Below are 12,117 nucleotides of genomic sequence, written 5' to 3'. Positions count from 1 at the left end.
CTATTCCTACACGTAAATATTTAACAACTTTTATGGAAGTTTTCTTCCATAAAAGTTGTTAAATAGGTATGTTGTTGTTAGGTCTATTAATGTGGAAGAGACAGAAATTTGGAGCACGAAAATTTCTTTCAAAAATCAAAATAAATAAGTTAAAAATAAATAAACAAAAGCGAAGAAAATAAATGAGCGAAAAATTATGGATGAATGGAAGTGGTTTGGCGCCAAAAAATCTGTTTTTGAATCAAACTGCACACGAATGTTTTTGAATCAAACTGTATGCCTCAACCTATCGCGGATCCGTCCACGCTTCAACGCTTCACGAACCCATTAGAAAGCGAGTGGTGACGAGTGAAAAATGGTTACGGAACAGATCAACACAAACCTTTTTACTGGAATTAACGACAATTTGCTAAAAAAAAATCGATTGAAATATTGGAGGGAAAAAATTACGCAAAGATGATAGAAGGACCAGGACAAAAGCGCTGATATCAATGTGAAATCCACAAAATACGTGCACTGTGAGTTTATGTTGCAAATTGAAATCGAAATTTCAACTTTGGAAACACATCCGAAACGGGGTTTTCATTCCAACGAAAAGTGAATGTTGGCTGTTTCGTTGACATTCCATAATGTAATTCAATAGGCATTATGCACACAAATGCACGAGAAGCACTAAAAACACGTTCGCTTCTGAATTGTGATGATGATGATGATCGCACGAGTACACGAACGAATCGCGTGTGATCACAGCTGTCATCGAAATCGATATCAAACTGATCTACATCACGGATCATCGCTCGCTTGAAGCGAACGGAACCCAGTTTTCAAGGGAATTCAGATCGCTTTTCAAAAAAAAAACCCTCCGCAGAAATCGATCTATTTGGAATGTCTCATCGATATGTGAGAAATCTAGCGAATCGAATTATTCAAAATTTCGATTAGTCGAAAATCTGCGAAAATCTCTTAATTCGAGAGCATCGACGATTCGGAAATAGAAACGTCCAACAACTCATTAAATAGATCAAAATATATATGTACTGCATATCTAACGTAAAACACGTAAAAAATGAACGCAGTGGATTACGGTAATGGCACCGCAATATGAAGTTCTAGTTAATCATTACTCGTTAGGGAGCTCTATCCTTTCGTAGAATATAAACAGTGGATTCCGAAAAACATTGCTATAATTAATTAACTGGAGGAACAAGTATTCCTCACTAATTTACAGGCACCGAAAGCAAACGCCATCTACTCTGCTTTCCTCAATGCTACTTCGACGTGTAACAGATGGACGACCAAATGAAATTAGTAATATACGACCAGAGAAACGGGGATATATTTATAAAATTATAAAAAAAATTATCATTCAAAACTCATGTGATTTCACTGCATCCAAAAAACAAAAAAAAGAGGCATCATCGCAAACACTAACTAGAACCAAAATAAACATCTAAAATAGTGCGAAGAAAATCCACAGCGACAGAGTATTTTTTTTTCAAGGAAGCTTGGTAATAATAACTCATAATAAAATGCGGAACCTATATCAATAGTCCTTAAAGGCATCACCCCACGAATCCAAGATGCGGCGCGTGCACAAGGCTGGCGCGCTCCAATTGAACTTACTGTAGAAAATAGCGCGCCGGAACACTCGAAGCAGTATATTCCGGGACGTTTTTTAAGGCAATTAGGAAGAAATGGACAAAATCACCCCTCTCTCCATAATCTACTACCCCGTATACGAATACTCCACCTGAAATCCATACCACCTCAGATTCGTAGGGTGATGCCTTTAAGGAAAGAAAATATGGATACGTGGGTGGAGCCAGTTCATGAAGTTCGTTGTTGGTTGCTTGAAAGTTGACAATCAGATAAATTCATTCTAAAACACCAGTTACTTATGAGCGTGACTTATGTTGACACCGATGACCGCAGTACGCGTTTGGTGCGAGGCAGAGTTGCGATCAGAGAGTGAGCGTATCCAGCAGAGGGTTCATAAATTGCAACGCACGCACTGCGGTGGCTTTTGTTAACACAAGAATAGGAGACTGTACGTATGTGTACATAACAAAATATTTTCAAAAAAATAAAAATTCTAGGGATGATCATCGGCGCACTAATAATTGTTCACATAAATTTTGGAGGGATTTAATCTCTTTAAATCTCTAGAAAATGTTACTCACCAGGAAATGTAGCAGTAACTAATCAACAAAGGTAATTTATTCAAGCGTATGCGTGCTAGGACCTCTTATTGAAAAATGGGTTCTTTCATGACTCAGCGTTAATATCTAAAAGATATCTAAAATTACGAATGGTGACTGAAGCGTAGGGCTGCGCAAATACTTGCAAATAACATACAAATCTAAAAATAATACCGCTTTCAACATACTGTAGCCATTACAGTACCTCTATTTCATAAGCGAAAAATAGCGGAACGCTTCCAAACTGTGTATGAGTTCCGGCAGCAGCGAAAAATCAGGGAAATCTTTAAATTTTCTGTATCTATCTTCTATCTATCTGTATGTATATCTAGAGCTAAGAAATCATAGACGAGCAACTAAAACAACGAAGACTAAGGCGACCGCAAAGCAAATTCCAACGTTGTAGAGTTTTTCAACACTCACTTTTTTCATTCATCATCTTTTTTTTTTTCAAGGACCCGCCAACGTTTGCTAACTCTGTAAAATTGCTGGATTTTTGTTGGGAAATTTCAAAGAAAATAGTGCGGGAAACATTGATTCCTACGAGCTTTCTTCGGAAAAAAGTTTAAAAATACTGGTTTCAAATTGAAACATACTCGGAACCATGAATTTGGACCCACTCTAAGGACCGCGTGCATCCTTCTCTGACATTTAGCGCTAAGACTAGTGAAACGTCCGAAAAAAAACAGGGAAACCCCATACATAATGAACCATTTAACTGCATAGGTTATACCATCCGTAGAAACGATAGTGAGGAAAAAAATGAGTTTTCTTCCCCAGAGTCAGCAGCGGCCGACGCCGGCACAATCTGGTCAACTGCTTAATGTCCCATGATCACGGTATACAAATACAAATGATGCAATAAGACTTCATATTAAAAGAGTCGTGAAATAAGAGACGTTCGCAATTGCGTACATTCGTGGATACCGTACCACAGAAATACGTCGATGGAGTATAAACGCAGTTTGCAGCAAAAGAAAGGCTAAAGGAATTACCAAAAACTTCACTAAAGGAACGGAGCGTCTGTGTAAATATAAATGATGTAACACAACTCAATGTTTATAGAGTCGTAAAATAGAAGACGTTCATTCGCAATTGCGTACATTCCTAGCCACCGTACCACAGAAATATAGAAATAGAAAGAGAGTATAAACGTAGTGAGCAGCAAAGGGAATGCTAAAAAATGACCGAAAATTGCACTAAAAGGAACGGAGTGAGTGTGTGTGTGTTTGTGTCACACAGTGCGACGCCGCCACCGCAATGAAGGTGTGGACAAAACGATGAACCGCTAGATTTATATGAGAAGCAATCAAGGTAAACAACATCGAATAGAATTCACCTTTGGTTTGATTTATGGAAATCGCAAATGTCGCTATCGTGCTACGTCCTTTCGCTTCGACGGAACAAAACAATTAAAAACAGGCTCTCATTCACTGATACCGGATTTTTTTTTTCGTCTATAACTTCCTATATTCAACCGCAACGAATACATCAGAATATGACGTCGAGAAATTCTTTCAATTCGTTCCAAATCAAATATTTGCATCATGTTGGCGCCATCAATTTAAAATTATAAGATTTAGATACATCAGTACTATTTGTTATTGTTTATTGTTTGTTATTATTTATTTACTATTATTTATTATTTATCACTGTCGAGCTAAGAAAAGCTAAGAATTTAATATTTGGCTGCGTTCTGACTGAGACTGGAAGAAGAGTTCTCGGATCTGGTCCTTACACGAAAATTTTATACGTGGGATTACACTGACGTCACCGTTCCTCATTAATTATAAGGAGAATAATCAAAACATTCCACCCATCAATTTCAACATTCCACCTATGATATGATCCTAAACGGAAAAACATGCAAATTACGTAGGAAGAGCACTTTGGAACTGGTGATGTGTCATCTAATGAATTCTGGAATTTTTCAAGTTTTTCTCCATAGAAGGAGATTGGAGGTCTCCAGTTCCAGTAGAGTTGAAAGTCTAAGAGATAATGGAGTGATGGTAGTTTCAAAAAAAAATATTTTATCTCCTACTGAGCTGTTCATATTTCAGGAACCAGGACAAATACATCATAAAATGTATTTTTACTGCGATTTTTACTTTTATTCACTTTTAGTTTTTTTTTTATCTATAGAGTAGATAGTGTAAGGACATTATGATTTCTCACAAGGACAATGAAAAAAAATTCTATCTCAATTTTTTTTCATTTCACATTTTTTTCATGTAATGTTATCTGTTATTTGAACGTGTAAAATGTGAAACTGGAACGAAAAAAAACGAAACGACCAAAATTTCTGGAAATTCCGTGAAATAATTCACACTAAGAATATTAATTTGGGAAAAATACAGATTTGAGAGAAAAGTTCCCGAAAAAAATCCTACACTTAAAAATTGGAGGTTCGGGAACAACCTTATGACTTTATCTTTTCATAAAGTTATAATTTCATGTTTCATTTTTATAACTTTTACATCTTTGTTATAAAACAAAATATATTATGGTTAAAAACATAAATAATATATATATATATATATTATAATTAAAATGACAACTATTAAAGTACATAAAATAATAGCATATATTCTAATAAGACTTTATATACAAACTATAATTTCATAAACAAACATAGGAGGAACATGAGAGGAGATTGAGGAATTTCTTTGGAAATGGAAAAAAAAAACAACAATGAACCCTTGTAACTGTCTAGGGAAAAACGTCTTTTCCAAAAAAAAAAACGTGAAAAAAGTCCGTTACCTTGTGATTTATGCAAAATCGGAAACAACGTCAGTTGCTGGATAACGTTATCAGAAATTTCCAGGAAGGTAGTTGTGAATTCGCTTAGCTTATCCTTCCCGTTGTTTTCCGTTAAATAAAGGTACTAACGTCATAAATTTTTTACGACTTTTTACGGATCACGGGAACCATCCAGACAATTCTTCGCCGATAAGAGACGGTTGGTCATAAATAGCGACAAGGCGGCACATTATGACACGTAAAAATATTTAGGCGTAGGTATTTTAAGCGTGTTTTTGTGATAAGGCCAATCGCAGCCTATTACTTAACGTTCAAGGAATTGCGTTAAGGTGGTGCGATGAAAGTCGTCCTCGACAAAATCGTACACGACAAACTCGTACGGATCCGTAAAACGTATTCATACGCTGCTGAGTTTTCGCCAATGCCCCTCCAGGGATTTCGCACTCAGCAATATGCCAAAAATATTATGAATGTTCCTCTACGGTGTTTATAAACAGACGCGAGCGGCTCCGACCAGATTTTTTTTTATGCGTGGAAATTCCAGAAGCGATGGAGTTATGCAGCGTACAACTGGAGAAAAAATTGGAACAATGTGATTTTTTGACGTGGCAGCTAGAAATGGGAAACGTACGCCTCTTTTCTCTATGTATTCATGTACTTTCTATCAATAGATTTCGTCGCATAATGTCTATTCGACGACGCTACAAAAGCCATTCAGTTCGACGAAAATGAATGAATTTAAATTTGTGACAGTTGTCCATGATTCCCAAAATCTAGAACAATAATAGGGAATATAAACTGAACCAAAACCTATAAATCTATGAACCAAAATAGGGAATATTTCAAGAAGCACGCAAAAACTGAGGGGACAATCCTTGACTTATTAGAATCTGAAATCTTAGATCCGAAACCGTCGAGGACAGTCGTGATGGTGGTAAAAAAAAAACTCGGTTTGGCGAATGTACAGCACCTTAAAATAGAAAGAATAATAATAGAAAGAAAGCAACAAAAAATTTAGATGTTTGTAGTCACTTCTACAAAATTTTCTTTCATTTTATTTATTACATAGATCTGTTTATTACTTATTAAAATCGAAAGATTTCTTCAAATATTTGTAGAAATAATATTTTCAAGTTAAAAATGATCCATGATCGAGCTAGGAGTGAACGACCGCACGGCTTTGCAAGATCTTAGACTTCGCCGCCAATCGCTCGTGCGGAGATTTGTAAACTCCCTCACTTTGTAACTTAAAGGGACCCTTTAAGAAAAAACTCTCCATCGCTCCATACTGTATGCGGTCGTATTCGAAAAAAAAAACTACTCAGAAAAAATACGTTTTGCACGCTTCATGGATCTCTTTTTCAGGTTTATCGATTATCGAAAATAAAGTAATAGAACTTATATTTCGGATTTTTAAACGGTAATAACCATGACAATCGTCGAATCATCGAAAGCAAGTAATTGTTTAGAAAAAAATTCCATGACTAGCGTTGAATTTCGTTCAGGCTTCAAAAGTTCCTCCAGGAGACCGTAAGTGAGCGTTCGAAACCTCGTTTATTTATTTATTTATTTGAAAATTCGCTCAGGTGTTAAAAATTTCTCGAGGAGCCCGTTAGTTAAAGAAGTTAGCCTTGAGAACCTTGTTTATTTATTTATTTTTATTTTAAAACATCCATAGGTGTACCGTAAAACACGAACAACAAGGTATATATTTCCTTTAATTTTTATTATATTTTTACTCTTGAAATTTGAAATTCTAACTTTTCAAACTTTTATAGTAGTTATGTAGTTATTACTGTTCTATTGTAAATCAAAAGCAAATGTTTCCATACGGGACGCAATGATGAAATCATGGAAACGTTGATAAGCTTTTAATTGACGCAAGATTACGGAACCGGAGCAGCTCGTGCTCGTGTTCTATGAGTCAGCTCTGAAGTGTCCACTCACTGTTCTTCTTTGTTTTGTTTATAGGAAACAATCGACAGCAGTTACTAACATCGTGATTCGGTCCATCCGCAGATCTTCGAGTGCGATTTGTCAAAGTGGGCGTGGCTGGTTGTACCGTACCGTCACAATATTTAAAAGAAAAAAGAATATTTGTGTGGATATCTACTGGAAAAGGTCAAGCTTACCTGATTTTATGGTAGAATCGTAAGAAATCGGTAGAATCTCGTGAGATGACGCTGACGTGAGCTCTACTGATCGAAAATACGTGTTTCTGGAAGCACAAAGAGGAGAAATGATGAACAGTTGACACTGTGTGAAAAATAAATGAAATAGATCAGTTACCGTACGAGTCGGTCTCGAACAGAAATCACTTCTCACCGCACTTAGGTGTACCGGAGAAGCAATCCACCGTCGTCCATACCTAAATCAATAAATGTGGAGGGAATGTGGCACTGTCACATGGAAATATTTCACTGAATTTACTGAATCGCTTTTTCGCCCCATTCTTAGCGCATCTGAATAAACGTAACGATGTCCAATATTCGATCGAATAAAATGTTTGCCTAAAATTATTTCATAGAATCCAGAATTAGAATTATTTTAACAATTTTAAGAGGTATTTATGTTTTCTTTTGTTATGCCAGCGAGATTTTGGTGAAACTTTATTATTGGCCTGACATTTTGACAAACTCGTCTTTATCAAAGGCCTAAAAATGGTTCGAGGTCTCTGATACCGTGAATATCACATCAAACTCTTCCTTTCCCTTTAAAAACCCTCAAAACCTCAAGAAGTGAGGACTTGGAAATTTTAAGAGGTATTTCACAACCTGAATTTCGACTTTTTTCGCTAGTAGCGCCCAAGTACGATATGATTCGCAAATGATTTGTTAATCAATAGTTTTTTCATAGAAATAAACATAAACAAAAATTAAATTTAGTTAAATAGTTAAATAATAGTTAAATATAATTTTTAAATGCACGGGTGAGTACATAATATATTTTTTATTGTTTATTGTATATTTATTGTAATATATTATTCATTATTTATTGTATATTGTATATTAAAAGTGCATATGTATAAATATGTGCTAAAATGCACGATGTTCCTGAGTTTAAAACCCTTTGAACTGTTCTTTTTTCGCTAGTAGCGGCCAAACACAAAATTTACAGGAATGAAATATAAAATTTTGGTATATGTACTGATTGAGAAATTTTCTTTTTAGAATGTGAGTGAGCGTTTAAATTCTTCTTCTTAAGATTCTTCTTAAGTTCTCTTCTTCATAATTCTTTTTTATTTTCTTAAATTTTTTACATTTTTTCAAAATTAAATAAATTCTCTGCTTGATGTAAAAAGGTGTAAAAAAGATATTTAAGTATCTTTCTCCAAATTTAGCGCCTAATCTTTTTTCTACTGCTACGCTACGACACCATTTTTATTGTTTTCGAACATAAATGAACGTGTATTATTTCCACCACGCTTAGTCATCGTGCTGCATTTGCATACAAATGTCTGCCTGTACGGCAGCCAGCCGCATCAGCCCTCATCTGATTCATTCGATTCCACAAATGGATTTTGTTTATGCATTTCTGCACGGCAGGGACCTGACTGTCGAAAAACAAATGCTTAAATTGATTCGAAGGCGGCGGCGGACAACTCGTCCATGTGTTGCGTTCGAAATCGAATTTATAGTCCAGAAATAGTGCTTTCCTAAGACTTTCACTGGATTCATTTGTAAAAAGAGATTGTCCCACTGGAACCAGAGTTTTTATTTAAATGAAATAAATTAAAAAAATTAATTAAATAAATAACAAAATAAATGGAATAAATAAATAAATAAATAAATAAATAAACTTAATGAAATAAATGAAACAAATAAATAACGGATAAATGATCTTTCTATGGCCTGTCTACGGCTGGCAATCACCTTCTGGAAATCTTCTGAAAACATGATCTTTGGACTATAAATCCGCTTTAGAACGCAACCTACCGTGGACGAGTTGTCCGCAGCTTCCTTCGAATCATGAACGCTACCTGGAAAGGTGGTCGTCGCGTCTGAAAGCTCCACCAGCCTTCCACTCCATATCTCGTCCTCTCGTCAAGTACGGGATTCCATCCGGAGAGAAAAATGATCCATGAGAAAAATGACAGCGTAACTTCTCGAGAACCTTCCACCCGAACTACGCACCTGGGAATTTTCTTCGCCAACACCACGCCCATCGGGACCGGGACCTTCGTGTACATTCATCAAAATTGCAATCCTAGTAAAAATCTACAAATTTCTTTCCTTTTTGTGATAAAATGCGGGAAATACTTGACAAAAATTGTTTAAAAAATTAAAATAAAATTTAACGAAGAAATTATTATGTAACACATACAATATAAAATTGAGCTGAACTTATTTGTGCTAGTTGTCCTTTGCTGCGCAGTGGGCGGGTATTGGTGGCGAGTATAAATTAATATTTGAATAAATTAGATTTATTATTTATACCTACACATATTTGAAATAAATAAAACTAAATATAACTAACTAGGTCTCTTCCTCTCCTTTCTTGCTTGAAAGGGGGACTCGCTGACATTTAAAGCGTAGAATGAAATCTCATCCAGTAATCCCATCCAGCATCCCTGGGAATAGTGCGTTTTCACAGATCAAACGAAAAGAATCGGCGGTTAACCACCTCCATCTTTTTCATTTTCAAAAAATGAAACGATGAAATGGAACGAACCAGCTAATTTGAGTGGAGCAATGTTTGGAGGAGTTCTCGACAGCTCCGTTAACGATGGCGGTGGTGACAAAAATGCCACAATAAATTGTAATTTAGACATCAGTCCGATTCGATTGTTCACATTTTTCTGGAAACACCCAAAAAGATTTACAGCATTCTGTGAAGTTCACTGCAGACATATTTGCTGTGGTATTCGTTTTTTTTTTCAGAATGAAATCGAAGAATAGTTAGCTTGGGAACTGTTACCTGATCCTGTTCTTAGCCTTTAGATTCACAGAAGAACAGAAATATATAAAACGGAAAGAAATCAACAACAAAAATCGCCCTGCTAAGCGCTGCTCCACCGGATTTGCTCGGGTCAGCAGCATTGACGCCAAGGCGCGCTGTTTGGAACAATAAGACGCCTCTAGAGCTACCAATCGAACAATCAATAAATTGATCGATCAATAGCTGCGATCCTATAGTAGAAAGCTGTTTAAAAGGTTGATTAAGCGAATCGTTTGGCGTTTCGGAGGGGAAAAAGAATAGGAGGCCCCCCCCTCTCCCTCCTTTCCCCCAAAAAAGCTCCCTGAAATCCGGAGCCCACAGATCAGGCCTACTCGCCTTAAAGGCAGCGTAGAACGAAATTGACGATGCTGGGATCTTTCCACGGCTACGTGAATAGAACCATGGGTATAGTTTACGGTTTTAGATCAGAACTATAAGCGAAATCATGCTCAATCCCCACTCGTATTCCAGAAAACGGAAAACGGAACGAATTTTTGTGAACCCGTCTCCCCAACAATGTAACTTATTACGCGACAAAACGCAGACATCTCACCGTTCCGCAATCCGGCTAAAATAATTCAAAAAAAGAGCAGATGCTGTCTTATCCGTACAATCATGGACGTATTGCGGATTGTCATCGTTCTATTACCCGTAATAAGTTGCATCGTTGGTGAGGAACGAGATCACACAAACCTATCTCACTCGCCTATTTCTTCGTGGACAAATTGCAACACCAATTTCTGCATTTAACGCTCCTTGTAACTCATTTTTGATCAAGTCACCTTTTATGAACATTCCTAGGAACCCCTTCTTCCTGAATTTCTCTTAAACAAACTTAATCAGAAACCAGAAATGTATTTTCCAGAAATGTACCTATAAGGTACAAAAATGTCTAGCAAATATCAAATGAAAGTCCACATGCTACTACACATTCTTAAAAGTACTAAAATTTAGATTTTCTTAAATTTTGTATGTTCTCAAAAGTGAAAAGTCTAACATCAAAGTTTTATACACCCATTTGTAAAACTGTAAAATTAACAAATACTGAAAATTAATTAATTTAGCCACTGATTCGCAATATAATAACCGGAATCGTCTGTCTTCGCTCAGAAATTGCTCTTTTCGCAACTTTGCAAGCAAAACCATTAAATCGACAACAAACGAGCAATTTCGCTCTAATGGAGCAATTAATAGGGGGTTTTCAAAGAGAAGCCGCAAAAATTTTTCTTGCACTTAGAATCAAGTACGAACTGTAAGTGCTAATGATAGAATTTTGCGACTTCAAGGGAAATGAGCGAAAACGGTGACCGGTTTATCGAAATGGAAGGGACTGGAAGGAATTGAGAATAGCAAGGAGAACTTCGGGAACCCATTGATTACAATTAGAACTCTATATTTCACGGAGATTATAAATTGTGTTGTTAATTCTTCTACAATTTTCTTTTTCTTGTTTTCTCTCTTCTCGCCTGAATAAACAACAACAATTCGAGAAAAAAAAGATGGAACAAAAAAATCTGTGTTTTGCCTCTTTTTCATTTAGAATTGCGAGGCTGGCGCCTTGTCGTTGAATGGTTTTTCTTGAGAAAAAAACGTTTGGTGATGAAATTTGCGGAATTTTTACAGTAAACTTCAATTTATGGAATATTTTAATTTATGAAGTAATTTCAAGAACAAACAACAATAATTTTACGGGGATGGCTTCGATATGTAATATTTTTCGAGTTAAGAAAGTTCCAAGCAATCATGGAAGCTATTAACTATGGAACAAGCTGTACTTGCAACAGAGAAAATTAAATTCCAGAAGATTCTAAGAAAGAATTGATGGACACACGCACACACACACAAACACAGGGAACTCAAAAACGTGGAAACGCAAGAAACTTTCCTTTATAAAACGTGGGAAGGAGAAGAAAGTTTAAATTACAAAATACAGGATGGAAAGAAATTAACATGTGCTTATTTTCCCCTACCGTTTTACAATTTCCATTCTCACAGGAAATCCCGATCCCCCTCCCCCATCCCCCGGAAGAATTTGATTTTATCCTCAAATTATCCTGAGTCATCATTCTAAACTATTACATATTATCTTTATTATTATCCTGAATTTAATTTTACTTTGGCAAGTAGCCAAGACGAATATGTGACATTTTGAAGAGTTTGGAAAGGGATTTTAAAACAGAAATAGGAGTGAATCGGTAAAGTAATTTTAAAAATTGATTAT

General features: G+C 35.9%; 1 protein-coding gene across 1 annotated transcript; it reads right to left on the bottom strand.

Annotated features, from left to right (window-relative positions):
- Positions 1-6,949: 6,949 nt before the first annotated feature.
- On the bottom strand, positions 6,950-9,123 carry RB195_015836 (uncharacterized protein; the record flags this gene model as incomplete). The annotated part of the gene is made up of 4 exons (XM_064206735.1): positions 6,950-7,010; positions 7,091-7,176; positions 7,248-7,326; positions 9,092-9,123. The coding sequence occupies 4 exons, from the start codon at positions 9,121-9,123 to the stop codon at positions 6,950-6,952; spliced, it is 258 nt and encodes an 85-aa protein (XP_064062616.1).
- Positions 9,124-12,117: the final 2,994 nt, after the last annotated feature.

Source organism: Necator americanus, chromosome V, assembly GCF_031761385.1.
Source record: "Necator americanus strain Aroian chromosome V, whole genome shotgun sequence".
Lineage (NCBI taxonomy): Eukaryota > Metazoa > Nematoda > Chromadorea > Rhabditida > Ancylostomatidae > Necator > Necator americanus.
This window is presented reverse-complemented; position numbering and strand designations above follow the sequence as displayed.